Below are 14,433 nucleotides of genomic sequence, written 5' to 3'. Positions count from 1 at the left end.
AGCGCTATATACCAGACCCAGAGGAGAGGTATTCAGGGAGACAAACCAGACCTCTGAGACCACCAACCTGCCGCAGTACGCACAAGTGCGCCTTTGTGCTCTGCGAGCGTCTCACACGAGGTGGTCAGAAATAGCAACCCAGAGGCGGGAAACCGTAACCGGACGTTGCGTCTGGGTCGGGGGAGGAGCGGCCGGGGGAGCGCCTATCTCCCCTAAGCTGCAATTTTGACGGCACGGGAACGCTGGACTCACAATAGTAGACGCTAACTAGTGCGCTCTAGGATGTTGGTCCAGAACTGTAATGGCTTTTTTAGATGTTGTTTGGCAAACTCTAATCTGTTCTTCCTGTTTTTGTGGCTCACCAATGGTTTGCATCTTGTGGTGAACCCTCTATATTCACTCTTGTGAAGTCGTTGATTTTGACACATATACATCCACCTCCTGGAGAGTGTTCTTGATTTGGCCAACTGTTGTGAAGGGGTTTTTCTTCACCAGGGAAATTATTATTTTGTCATCCACCACAGTTGTTTTCCGTGGTCTTCCGGGTCTTTTGGTGTTGCTGAGCTCTCCGGTGCGTTCTTTCTTTTAAAGAATGTTCCAAACAGTTGATTTGGCCACACCTAATGTTTTTGCAATCTCTCTGATGGGTTTGTTTTCATTTTTCAGCCTAATGATGGCTTGCTTCACTGATAGCGACAGCTCTTTGGATCTCATATGGAGAGTTGACAGCAACTGATTCCAAATGCAAATGTCACACCTAGAATCAACTCCAGACCTTTTACCTGCTTAATTGATAATTAAATAACGAGGGAATAGCCCACACCTGTCCATGAAATAGCTTTTGAGTTGATAGTCCCATTACTTTTGGCCCCTTAAAAAGTGGGAGGCACATATAGAAACCGTTGTAATTCCTACACCGTTCACCTGATTTGGATGTAATTACCCACAAATTAAATCTGAAAGTCTGCAGTTAAAGCACATCTTGTTTGTTTCATTTCAAAACCATTGTGGTGGTGAATAGAGGCCAAAACCTGAAAATTCTGTCAATGTCCCAATATTTATGGACCTGACTGTATATATATATAGCGTTCCCGCTAGGCTGTTTTAGCGGGGCGCGGCGCCCTGCCCTCTTTCTGGAAGGCAAAAAGCGCCCTGCCCTTCAGAAGGAGGACAAAAAGCGCCCTGCTCTAACAGCCTGCGGGAACCGTCTTCACCAGCGGGTCGCAGTGTCCCGCGGGTGAAGAAATGTGCGGTGACCCGGTCACCGCCGGAGAATAGACGCCGGGCGCATGCGCCCGGCATCTATTCTCCCTGTCTGCAGGGCTTGGGGGCTGCCCGGTGTGTCCGTAAGTGCCGGGCACGCCCCCAAGAGTGACGAAAAGGGGACGCGTCTTATAGACACGCCCCCTTTTCGATGACCGCGCCCTTTCTCGGTCGCGCACGCGCCTTCGGCGCGCGCACGGACATGCCCTCTCTGGCTCCGGCGCCCTGCCTCCTGCCGGAGCTAGAGGGAACACATAGTGTGTGTGTGTGTGTATATATATATATATATATATATATATATATATATATATATATATATATATATACACACATACACACACACACACACACTTACACACATATTATATATATATATCTATCTCTTCAAAAATTTGTAACATTATGACACAGGAAAAACTGGAAAACTATATATAGCCATAAATTCTTCATGAGAGGAAGTAGTCAGGGGTTTGAATTTATACAACTAGAATGCCGGCATAGTTTCAGCTGTGCTCAGACTGGTCTGTAACACGATCACATATGACAGAAGATAGAAAGGCATGCTAAGCCTCTGAGAACCCGGAGAATCTGTTTGCAGGTTGCGGAGCAACAACACAGAACCACATAATATAAAGGAATTATTATTAGGTAGAACATGACAATTTTATGGTAAAGCATTTACATGATCCAGTGCCCATCACATGTTCGCCACAAGGCCCTGAATTGTGCAGGAAGGGGTTAACATTTCTTCATCTGAAAAGTACAATAACGTCTAATGTATGAAATGTGTGATGTGTGTACATCAGGAGGAAAACAAGAGGTGGATGGCTTTTATATGACTCCACGGGGGAAACCGGAGACCTGATGTGCCAAAAACATGATGACTAAAATCGCTCAATATTTAGCCTCGTAAAATTAAAGCCTAAATGGAGTTTTTCTTCCCTGACACACAAAATCCCCACACATTTGCATGGTTTCTTTCTAGCTCTGTAAAAGCACTCAGAAATGCATTGTGATGCGGTTATTTACCCAAAAAATTATTTCCTATTGATTTTGCGGTTTATGGAACCCTTTTCGCACAGCGGCTGTACCAGAACAATCACTACCAAATCAATAATGCAGTTTATTTTATGAACTTTCATGAAGCGGTTCTAAGAAAATTTTATTTATTCATTGGGAAGTGAGAAAAACCTACAGGTCCACAAGGCGCTGGGGAATTCACGGATCTATCTGCTGTAAAGCCTGTCAAATAAATTCCCAAGGGGATGCAGGGAGGTAATGACACGCGCTGAATGCTGGCCTCACATTCACAATGCATGATGGGTAAAGGGAGACAATTTTTGACCAGTGAACCTTAACATGTTCTGTAGCAATTTCACATATGGAATTCTTTGTTATTAGCACTTGTATTTATATAGACCTTGAATGTTGTAAACGTACTTGACAGTATAGGATATACCATAGGACAAATACTTCCAAAAACATTTATTTATTGTTCCTTTGTTACTGTATATTACTTTGGTACAATCTTCTCTCTTTCCTGTCTGATGCCATTGGCTCCTGTATGAATGACCATGGGGGTGGAGACTCCGATTTAGCAGCATCGGTGCTGTATATAAAAGATAGATGTAACAGCACCTGTCATTGGGGGTCTGTAAAGTGGATTGAAAACAGGTAATACAGATGTGTCCTCATACACCTAAGCGCAAGATGCTCGGTGTGAATAAGCCACCAGATCCTGTGCGACTATGCTTGTGTCGAGCATCTTTTTTTCCCCGAAAATGCAACTTAGTCACAAACCAACGTGACTGCACGGATTCATTTGATTTGTGACACTTGTATATCTGTGTGCGAATTAATCTGCATATGAAGCACAACGGACCTTGGTGTGGAAAGAAAGCTGCGGTCGGTGCATCGTAGCACTTTATACAGATTCAGACTCTGTCGCACACAGATAAACAAGTGTCACATATCACATTAAAGGGGCCTATCCATTACCAGATAAATTGAACGACTGAACGATATATCGTTCAGTCGTTCAATTTATTTGCTAATGGCTAGTCCCTGAACGATGACAGATGCGCACTGCCGCGGCCGATAAATTTTATCTTTCGTCTCTCCGACATGTTGGTGAATTTTCGCATATCGCTGCCAGATATTAGAAATATCATGCAGTTTATATGCGGTAAACGTCGAACAATATTAGCAGCAGCTACAGAGCGCTGGAGAGAAAAAAATCCACTCCCTGAATGTCATGCAATATCGTTCATCGTTCGTCTTTTGCAAAAATTTGTCATGTACATGACAGATATTGTTCAGCACAGCCACCGAAATTTTCAATAGATATCTTTTGTCTTTCATCGTTCAGAAAAATATCTGCTAATGGATAGGCCCCTTAAGACTCCTGAAGCGGTTTGTCACATCCATTTGTGACCAAGACACATCTTTGGGTGAAAAAGACACAAAAAGAGAGTCAGACGGGACCTGGCATGCCGAGAAGGGCTGTCTGGTGAGACTGCAGCAATACTGGACACATCTGTAGTCATCTCATATAGCTTACTGCTTGCCGACCTAATACACTGGTATAGTCTTACATGGGTATGCAACTCCAGTACATCTGGTGGACTAACATAACTGCATTTTACAGCCTCACTGCAGTGCAGTTATAAATGCTATACAATTGTCCTGTGTACCCAATTTGTAATGGGAAGATGCCAGGCCTAGCCCTAGGAAACGGTATATATGATCCAATGTTAACATGGGCCAGTCTTGTACAAATATTCTCACTGTGTGATTCAGATATATAAAGGTTGCACAACTAGGTCACAGTAGGCAGGGGAAAGTGTGTGTGGTGTGTGTGTGTGTGTGTGTGAGTGTGTGTGTGAGTGTGTGTGACAAGCCTCGCAGCCTACATACAGCTAGGTTATTTTAAATCATCAAAAGATCCAGCTCAAAGTCTTTTACACAATCTGTTCCCCCTCCTCATTTGCGAAATGATGTCAGCAGCCATTAGTGAGGAACAGCCACCAAATAAGTTAAGAAATAAAATGTGAATTGGCTGTGACCTGTCCACTGTGATGTGTCCTACATTGCTAACCCGCAGGAGCTGTATAGTGCGCAAACAAGGTCGCCAACATGGCATCCACAATATCAGATATGGCTTTCAGTACGCTGCCTATGAACGCTTACTGTCTATTGAACAGTTCAGCCAATGCTGATTCTGTAGCACATATACGTGCTGTGAGAGTGGGGTGGTCTTTACGAGCAAAGCAATTTCACAGACTGCCCAGTGTGTCTGCTTCACCAGTGCCGCTGTATAGGAGGCCTAACTTTTATGTAGGACTTTTATGCAGTTTCTCAATAGGAACATATGCCCAGCCTCACAGCTCCAAATCCATTTCTGAAACTTGGGTAAAACACAAAAAGGCACTTTTTTCGTTGCCTAAAATATAGATTTATAGAAATACAATTTAAGAAAAACTATTCTTAAAATACCAGTTATGTCCACCAGATGGCAGTAGTGTGGTAGAAAAAAAATAGTTCTGCAGTAATAAGGTCTATTGTCTCGCTCACCTCTCAGATGTTGGATCCTGGGAGTTCAGGGGGTACTTGAGCTCTATCACATCTCCGTTTTTCTCACGCAGAAGCCCGTGCTGCTCTGTGTAATACTGCACTAGCTCAGCCAGTGTTGCAAATGTCTCTCCACCATACAAGTCATAGAAATCACCCGTGTTCTGGATTTTGATGTGCGTGACTTCGTCATGTCTCCTGCAACAATAAAACACAAAGTTATCAGATATAGTAAAAGGTTTGGGGTAGTAGTTGGATGTGTTGTCAGACTAACATGCATGTTACATACAGATGGAGGAGAGCTTATTGCTATAAATGACTTGCACAACGACAGGGTCTATACATTTTTTTTTCTAATCTGAAAGTAGGGTGAATACAACAAGAGGTGTAGTCTGAAACTGTACATATTAAAATGAATTATACTTTATACTGATATATTGCATTAGGACATGACTATATGGAAAAAACAGTCACTTAATCAATATAAATTTATCAATTGATTATATGGAAACAACAATATTAGTAACTAGCTGTTGCCCGCGGCTTCGGCCACGATGAAATCGCTTCTGCCAAAAACTTTTTTTTAGTTGAGGTGCTGTAGTTGTATTGCTTGGCATAGGGGCCCTGTCGCGGGTGTGGCCCACGTGACCAGCAATGCTATACAGACTGGTGGCAGCAGCGCCTTCACTCACCACTCACTCCAATGTCACTGTGTGCCCTGTGCACAGACTGCTATGTAGCCTCTCCTATTCACCCACCACTCACACCAATGTCACTGTGTGCCCTGTGCACAGACTGCTATGTAGCCTATCCTATTCACCCACCACTCACACCAATGTCACTGTGTGCCCTGTGCTCAGACTGCTATGTAACCTATCCTATTCACCCACCACTCACACCAATATTACTGTGTGCTCTGGGCACAGACTGCTATGTATGTAACCTATCCTATTCACCCACCACTCACACCAATGTCACTGTGTGCCCTGTGCACAGACTGCTATGTAGCCTATCCTATACACCCACCACTCACACCAATGTCACTGTGTGCCCTGTGCACAGACTGCTATGTAACCTATCCTATTCACCCACCACTCACACCAATGTCACTGTGTGCCCTGTGCACAGACTGCTATGTAACCTATCCTATTCACCCACAACTCACACCAATGTCACTGTGTGCCCTGTGCACAGACTGCTATGTAGCCTATCCTATACACCCACCACTCACACCAATGTCACTGTGTGCCCTGTGCTCAGACTGCTATGTAACCTATCCTATTCACCCACCACTCACACCAATGTTACTGTGTGGCCTGGGCACAGACTGCTATGTATGTAGCCTGTCCTATTCACCCACCACTCACACCAATATTACTGTGTGCCCTGGGCACAGACTGCTATGTAGCCTATCCTATTCACCCACCACTCACACCAATGTCACTGTGTGCCCTGTGCACAGACTGCTATGTAGCATACCCTATTCACCCACCACTCACACCAATGTCACTGTGTGCCCTGTGCACAGACTGCTATGTAACCTATCCTATTCACCTACCACTCACACCAATATCACAGTGTGCCCTGTGCACAGACTGCTATGTAGCCTATCCTATTCACCCACCACTCACACCAATGTCACTGTGTGCCCTGTGCACAGACTGCTATGTAACCTATCCTATTCACCCACCACTCACACCAATGTCACTGTGTGCCCTGTGCACAGACTGCTATGTAACCTATCCTATTCACCCACCACTCACACCAATGTCACTGTGTGCCCTGTGCTCAGACTGCTATGTAACCTATCCTATTCACCCACCACTCACACCAATATTACTGTGTGGCCTGGGCACAGACTGCTATGTATGTAGCCTGTCCTATTCACCCACCACTCACACCAATATTACTGTGTGCCCTGGGCACAGACTGCTATGTAGCCTATCCTATTCACCCACCACTCACACCAATGTCACTGTGTGCCCTGTGCTCAGACTGCTATGTAACCTATCCTATTCACCCAAGACTCACACCAATGTCACTGTGTGCCCTGTGCACAGACTGCTATGTAGCCTATCCTATTCACCTATCACTCACACCAATGTCACTGTGTGCTCTGTGCACAGACTGCTATGTAACCTATCCTATTCACCTACCACTCACACCAATGTCACTGTGTGCCCTGTGCACAGACTGCTATGTAGCCTATCCTATTCACCCACCACTCACACCAATGTCACTGTGTGCCCTGTGCACAGACTGCTATGTAACCTATCCTATACACCCACCACTCACACAATGTCACTGTGTGCCCTGTGCACAGACTGCTATGTAACCTATCCTATTCACCCACCACTCACACCAATATTACTGTGTGCTCTGGGCACAGACTGCTATGTATGTAACCTATCCTATTCACCCACCACTCACACCAATGTCACTGTGTGCCCTGTGCACAGACTGCTATGTAGCCTATCCTATACACTCACCACTCACACCAATGTCACTGTGTGCCCTGTGCACAGACTGCTATGTAACCTATCCTATTCACCCACCACTCACACCAATGTCACTGTGTGCCCTGTGCACAGACTGCTATGTAGCCTATCCTATTCACCCACCACTCACACCAATGTCACTGTGTGCCCTGGGCACAGACTGCTATGTATGTAGCCTGTCCTATTCACCCACCACTCACACCAATATTACTGTGTGCCCTGGGCACAGACTGCTATGTAGCCTATCCTATTCACCCACCACTCACACCAATGTCACTGTGTGCCCTGTGCACAGACTGCTATGTAACCTATCCTATTCACCCACCACTCACACCAATATTACTGTGTGCTCTGGGCACAGACTGCTATGTATGTAGCCTATCCTATACACCCACCACTCACACCAATGTCACTGTGTGCCCTGTGCACAGACTGCTATGTAACCTATCCTATTCACCCACCACTCACACCAATGTCACTGTGTGCCCTGTGCACAGACTGCTATGTAGCCTGTCCTATTCACCCACCTCTCACACCAATGTCACTGTGTGCCCTGTGCACAGAATGCTATGTAGCATATCCTATTCAAGTGAACGTGGACCCAAAGCACCTCTGCTCCCACCATTACCAGCCGCGCATGGTGCCACCTATCTCTTGCATCGATGTCAATTTTTGTTTTTGTTATAACTCAGCTTTAACTTGAAGGATCAAGATGAACAAGTGCAGGTTATTTCTAGGAGCTCCCACTACAAAATGATACAGTTCTCATGGCAATCGGTTCAGTAGGTTTTGCACCAAATTGGAACAACCAGACACACACAACATTCTTGGTATATTATATTAATATTCTTTTTTATTATATTAGTATAGCTAAAGTAGAAACACTTTGTAAGCAAACCATTCTAGTTCAGAAGCCCCACAGCACCTGGGAAATGTACCCACATCGGACAATAACATCCACAAGGACCATCTTGGCACTCTGGAAAAAAATGTTGCATGAATACAGAGATAAGTGCGGTTGTATCAGTAAAACTGAATGGACCTTCCCCAACCCATGGCAGATTCCAATCAGCCTTATCAATAAACATTCACCGAGCGAGGTGTGTAGGCCAGACCATATTCTTCCAGGCTTCCCAACTTTTGGGGAGATACTATTACCCACAGAGGTGAGTTCTTTCATGTAGAGAGACATCCATATCTATGGGTATTTTATTACGATTTCAACAATTGCCAAGTGGGCTATGCTTTGAAAATAATGAAGATAATGCACGTGTGTAGTATTTATGCAAGACAGTATGTATTAAAGGACCAGTGATCACAAATGTGAGAACCCCTTCCAGTGGCAGACTTCACCTAGGGCAGTGTTGGCTAACCTTGACACTCCAGCTGTTATGGAACTACATAACCCAGCATGCACTGCTACAGTTTTGCTATTAGGGCATGCTAAAACTGTGGCAGGGCATGCTGGGATATAAAGTTCCACAACAGCTGGAGTGTCAAGGTTAGCCAACACTGACCTAGGGTCTGCAAGGCTCCAACAGTAATATCTGCCACCCCCAGTGAGTCAGTGGGTCCTTGCACTGGCTTTACTCTGGCAGTGGCTTCCCTTTGGAAGCGCTATCTGTTAATCATACACAGGACAGGCAGTGCCAGGGGGAGGTGTGTTTTTCCCCCCTGGGACTGCCAGTCCGGGCTGCGAATAACAGAGAGCGCATCCAATAGGAAACCACTCCTCTGCTTTGCTGTCAGTCCCACAGAGCTTCTAGGGGCTACGGCCAATGCAGTCCCTTGAAGCCAGCGCATGTGCCGGTCCCACCGCTGTCTGTACTTATGTGCTGTCTTTGCACCTGCCAGATCCATTACACTGGTGCCGGGGCTGACTGAGTCACCACTGCCCCCTTCTAACATGGGCTCCTTGCACCCTAATCCCCTTACTGAGAGGGCTGAGAATTTTTTTCACCATCTCTCTCACACAGAGATTCCCGCATGAGCTGGCATGGTCAGCTGGAAGAGGGGTAGCAATGGCTGAGCAGTGAGGAGCATGCACAAGATTAAGGTAGTGAGATAAAAGGACAGAGCCTTGAACAGGCCATAAAACAAACTTGTCCTTGTGCTAGCTCAGAGCTGTCCTATATTGTTAATGATATTAACTGAAAAATTAATGTAAAAAAAAAAAAAAAAAGTACAAGAATCTCCCATCCTAACTGTAGTTGGCTAACAGGAGGCAAATGAAGCACCCTACTGGTTACAATATAATGGGCAGGGGGTATTAGAAGGGGAGCTTTCTTACCACCTCATCACAAAAGTCAGCGCCTGAATTATACATAATGAAACATTGCAGACTGAGGAGACAAATGTTACTTTCTGTCCACAACCACAAAAGAGAAGTTTGATAAATATGGAGAACAATGGGAAGAGTATGAGGAACAGAGCAGCCGGCTAGCCATTCACAATAGGGATGAATCTATTATGCTTTGCAACACAAGACATATTGCCTGGGAGGAAGGATGAATTGATTCATCTAAATATCAACAAATTCAATAAGCCAATGATCCATAGTCAGGGAAGACATTACATTTATCAGCAAAGATCAAAGACATTCCTACAATCCATCTTTATGTTCCTACATCATGATATTGGAAAGGACACCAGACTTAAAGATGACACAGTTACCAACATGCTGGGACATTATACAGGATGATAGTATGAATGTCAACGATACTATCTAACGCTGATAAGTTCATGTCAACATTCTGAATGTTGACCTTTAGAACCATTTGTCATTAAAGTGCCGACATGACTGCAAACCCCATACAGTATAGGGTAGAATCATAGTAAGCACGGAACAATAGATTGTTAAAGTGGGGGGCAGCATGAAATGTACTAATGTAAAAAAAAATTATATATATATATATATATATATACACACATACATATATATATATACACACATATATACACATATATATATATATATATATATATATATAGGTTCTCATGAACAGTAAGAATCACACTAGCATCTTATACATTACACGGACATTTGGCCAGTAGGAGGCACGTATTGTTGTCGGAGGATATTTTAGTTTAGATCATTGACAGTTCCCTACATTGCTACATTGTACAAGTAAAAACATTCATATAAAAATTAAAAATGTATTTGTAAAATGTATTGACAAATTGTGTATTGCAGAGGTTCCCACACTTAGTTCTCAAGGCACCATAATGATCCAGGTTTTAAGGATATCAAAGGTTGCGCACAGATGGTTAAATCAAAAGACTGAGGTACTAATTAAGTCACCTGTGCCCAAGCATGGTTATCCTGAAAACCTGGAACGTAAGGGGTGCCTTGGAGGACTGTTTGGGAACCTCTGGTGTATTGTTTAAAAATACTAGTGTCATTTTTTATATAAATATGATGCCTTTAAAATAGTTTATCCCAAACTGTCTCTGACTTCTTTGAAACTCTGATTGGGAGAGCAGAGTGTCTCTATTTTACCCCATACTGTAACACTACAGAAGCCTAATAGGTAACAGAAATGTCCTTTACTACTGAGTGTATTCACCTACAGTAGGGATGGGTAACCTCAGGTCCGGGGCCGTATAAGGCCCGCGGAATCATTTGGTTTGGCCCTCGGTGCTTTTTTCTGCTTTCCTCATCTGGCTAGCAGGGTGCCTAGAAAGACACCCTGCAACCTGAATCTATGCAGCAGTGCCGCCTGGAGGGTCCTTAGGATGCTTCAAACGATCACACTGCTGCCCTTACAGCTCCCGGGAGCATCCTCTGGATGCCCTGGGCATTGCTGTAATCTCCGGCGATTGTGGCCCGGCCCCCGTGTGACATCACATGGGGGGGCGTGGCCTGCACCAGGCCAGTGAGTCGTATGTTATATATATCAAAATGGCCCTCGGTAGAACAAAAGGTTCCCACTCCTGACCTACAGGGAAATAACCAATAATGTGAAGTGTCCTACTATTCTTGTTTTGTCTTGGCTATTGTCTAGTGCAGAGGTTCCCAAACTCCGCCATTACGGTCCAGTTTGTAAGAATATCCATGCTTGAGCATAGGTGACTTAATTAGTACTTCAGCATGGATATACTTAAAACCTGGACTGTAATGGCAGAGTTTGGGAACCTCTTGTCTAGGGTGATATTAATTACTAATGTTTATTATTTTCTTGTTTTTGTTCTGCCCATCTGTTATCAGTAGTGGAGTCAGAGCAGTGTTCTAGCATCTACTTACTTTTGTGTATATAATCTTTCAATCTCTCTATCTCTGTGTGTGTGTGTGTGTGTGTATATATATATATATATATATATATCCATATCTGTTTGTGAGGTGGACTTTTAAGCTTCTTCCTTGCTTGTAATGCTAGAAGACTGCCCTCACCCCAGCCTCCTACCACCATGCATTATAGTGTGCTTGTAGGGTCACCGCTGGGGAAGAGGCAGAGCTGTGATTAGCAATGTGTAGTGCACTGCAGCAGCCAGAACAGACAGCAAATGTAGGTCTCCACCCTGGGCCATTGGGGAACAAGGAGGAGGAAGAGGAGGGACTGCACAGGGCTGGTCACTGGCTCAGGAAGCATATTTCTGTTTGGGGCTTGGGTCAGCTGTTGGTCACAATGTGAACATACGATAAAAAGCTGGCCCAGATGAGCTCGCAGAGCAGATACAAATATTTAAAGAAAATAAATTGTCGTTTATAAAGAGGTGACTTAAACATAAATAGTCATCTGGACATTATTCCCCACTAATTACAGGTAGTAAGATACATTTCTATAACACATCTGCAACAGTAAGTGAACCGCAATATAAATAATGAAGTTTGCGAATCCTATTTTACAGAAGACTGTAAACGCTCATAATCAGTAAGACGGCGTCAGTCACTTTGGAATTATCAGAGAAAAAGTGCTTCTCTAGTGCCGGGGTCTCACACACATGTGGCTCACAGAGCCAATATATGCAGCCTGGTCTGGGTGCTGCGATTATGGCGATAGGAGACGCATCCTGAGGAGCCCAGCACAAGAAAAGACACACTAGGCACCCTGCTCCTATTTATCTGTAGCGCATGTTACATCGCTGATAGAGGAACAGCTCAGCCTGAGACGGTGAAGAATAGAAGACGAGAAAAATTACAATAAAAGAACAGCAGGTGAGACTGAAGCCAAAGACGGGGGTGGGTTCGCTGGAGAACCTGGTGTGAATACAAATCTCAGGCTTATTGTGTGGTAAAAATAATAAACTGAAGCAAAAAATTATGGAATACAGTCGAGATGGGACTGGGTCATACAAAAATATATAAATAGGGTTGGGGGGTGTTAGGGGCTGGGTACAGGATCCCAGAGGTTGAGATGCCGGTGGTCAGAATATCGACAGTGGCATCCCAACAGTCAGAATCCTGACACAAGTATTTAAGTATACTAACCCTAACCCCCATAACTAAAATTTAAACTAGATTAGCAGAGAATATTTAGGGCTGAAAGTAATTGGCCCCTTTAAATTTTACACGGGTGTAAAAGGGTAGTAGCTTCGGTCATTACCATAATAATATTAATTTCCAGACCCGTTTTTCTCCCGAGCCACTTTTTAAAGCCCGTTAAATTAATGTGTTAATGGGCGTTAACACATAGAAACCATGATAAGTTCACGAACCTATGCGTTAAAAGGGTCGCGGCAACCGTTAACACGCTCTTTAAAAGGGACTTCTTTTCATGTCTGATCAGACCAGAAAAAAAAAACCATGTTAAGGGCAGCCTGTGGGCGGCCTTCAGGGCTAATTGAATAGCCCTGAGGAACAAATAGCCCACGGTAAATTACTGCGGTAAATTACCGAGACTACAGTAATTAAATTCCCCCTTGGTCATTCACATGAGTTCCTGCCCCCGTGGAGCTTACAGTTTATGAGGGAGACAAACATATCAAACCATTTAAAGAGGACAAGTCAGAAAGATCTCATAGCAACCAGATTCTAACTATCATTTATAACGTGCATTCTATAAAATGACAGCTGGAATCTGATCAGTTGCTATGGGCAACTGCTCCACCTGTCTTTAGTAGGTTTGGGACATCTCCCCCCTATATATTTCTTACCACACACATGAAAGCCGGAGCACCCAGAGCAAACAATGAAAGCATGGGGAGAACCCGCAAACTTCAACAGATAGGGCCTAGGTGAGAAGCAAAGCTGTGACCTCAGTTGTCTGAGGCAGCAATACTTCCCACTATTAGGATATATTGTAGAAATGCATTGTTTAAATAATGCTCCATCATTGCAATGCTGACCTATAATACAGGTTGAGTCTCCCATATCCAAAATGCTTGGGACCAGGGGTATTATGGATAACAGAATATTCCATATTTTGGAATAATTGCATACCATAATGAACTATCTTGGGAATGGGACCCAAATATACACACAGAATGCATTTATGTGTTATGTACACCTTATACACACAGCCTGCAGGTAATATTATACAATATTTTCAATAATTTTGTGGCTCAAGCAAAGTTTGTGCACAGAAATGAAATTCATTTATATGTCATATACACCTTACACACACAGCCTGAAGGTTATTTTATACAATATTTTTAATAATTTGTGCCTTAGACAACGTTTGTGTACATTGAACCATCAAAAATCAAAGGTTTCATTATCTCAGTCATGCCAAAATAATTCCGTATTTTGGAATATTTGGATATGGGAGACTCAACCTGTACATGTACAAGGTGAATTATTATAAACTGGGCAGATTTTCAATGGAAATAGATCCCCTACAAACAATAAAATAAAGACTGTTGCTGGAAAAGGCAGAATACTTTAGATGATAGTGAAAATACATTTTAATAGGAAATACACCAAATGTTTAGAGGATTATTATTTTTATTCAAGAGTTCAAATTATTCTGTACAATGAATCATTGTCATTAAATATGTGTTTCTCATATTGCCTGCTGGTATCCATGAGACTAGAATATGGGCTACGATTCAGGGATGAGTCTATCATGATATAAACTGCGGCAGCAGATCTACTGAGGACAGCAAAAAAACTTCTGCAATTTTTTATTTCTTAGCTGCAATATTGCACTCTAGCACGCATACT

The 14,433-nt window shown here is 43.6% G+C and overlaps 1 protein-coding gene across 1 annotated transcript in view; it reads right to left on the bottom strand.

The window, feature by feature from the left end:
• Window positions 1-14,433, bottom strand: part of LOC148537899 (tyrosine-protein phosphatase non-receptor type 11-like) — a 134,076-nt gene that overhangs the window by 29,918 nt on the left and 89,725 nt on the right. The window contains exon 3 of the mRNA XM_088460135.1: window positions 4,837-5,031. Within this exon, the coding sequence (XP_088316261.1) occupies window positions 4,837-5,031 (195 nt within the window). The remainder of the gene's footprint in view (window positions 1-4,836; window positions 5,032-14,433) is intronic.

This window comes from Taudactylus pleione, unplaced genomic scaffold, assembly GCF_031769625.1.
Source record: "Taudactylus pleione unplaced genomic scaffold, aTauple2 ptg000042l, whole genome shotgun sequence".
Lineage (NCBI taxonomy): Eukaryota > Metazoa > Chordata > Amphibia > Anura > Myobatrachidae > Taudactylus > Taudactylus pleione.
Note: the sequence above shows the minus strand (reverse complement) of the source record. Positions and strands in the feature narration are given on the sequence as shown.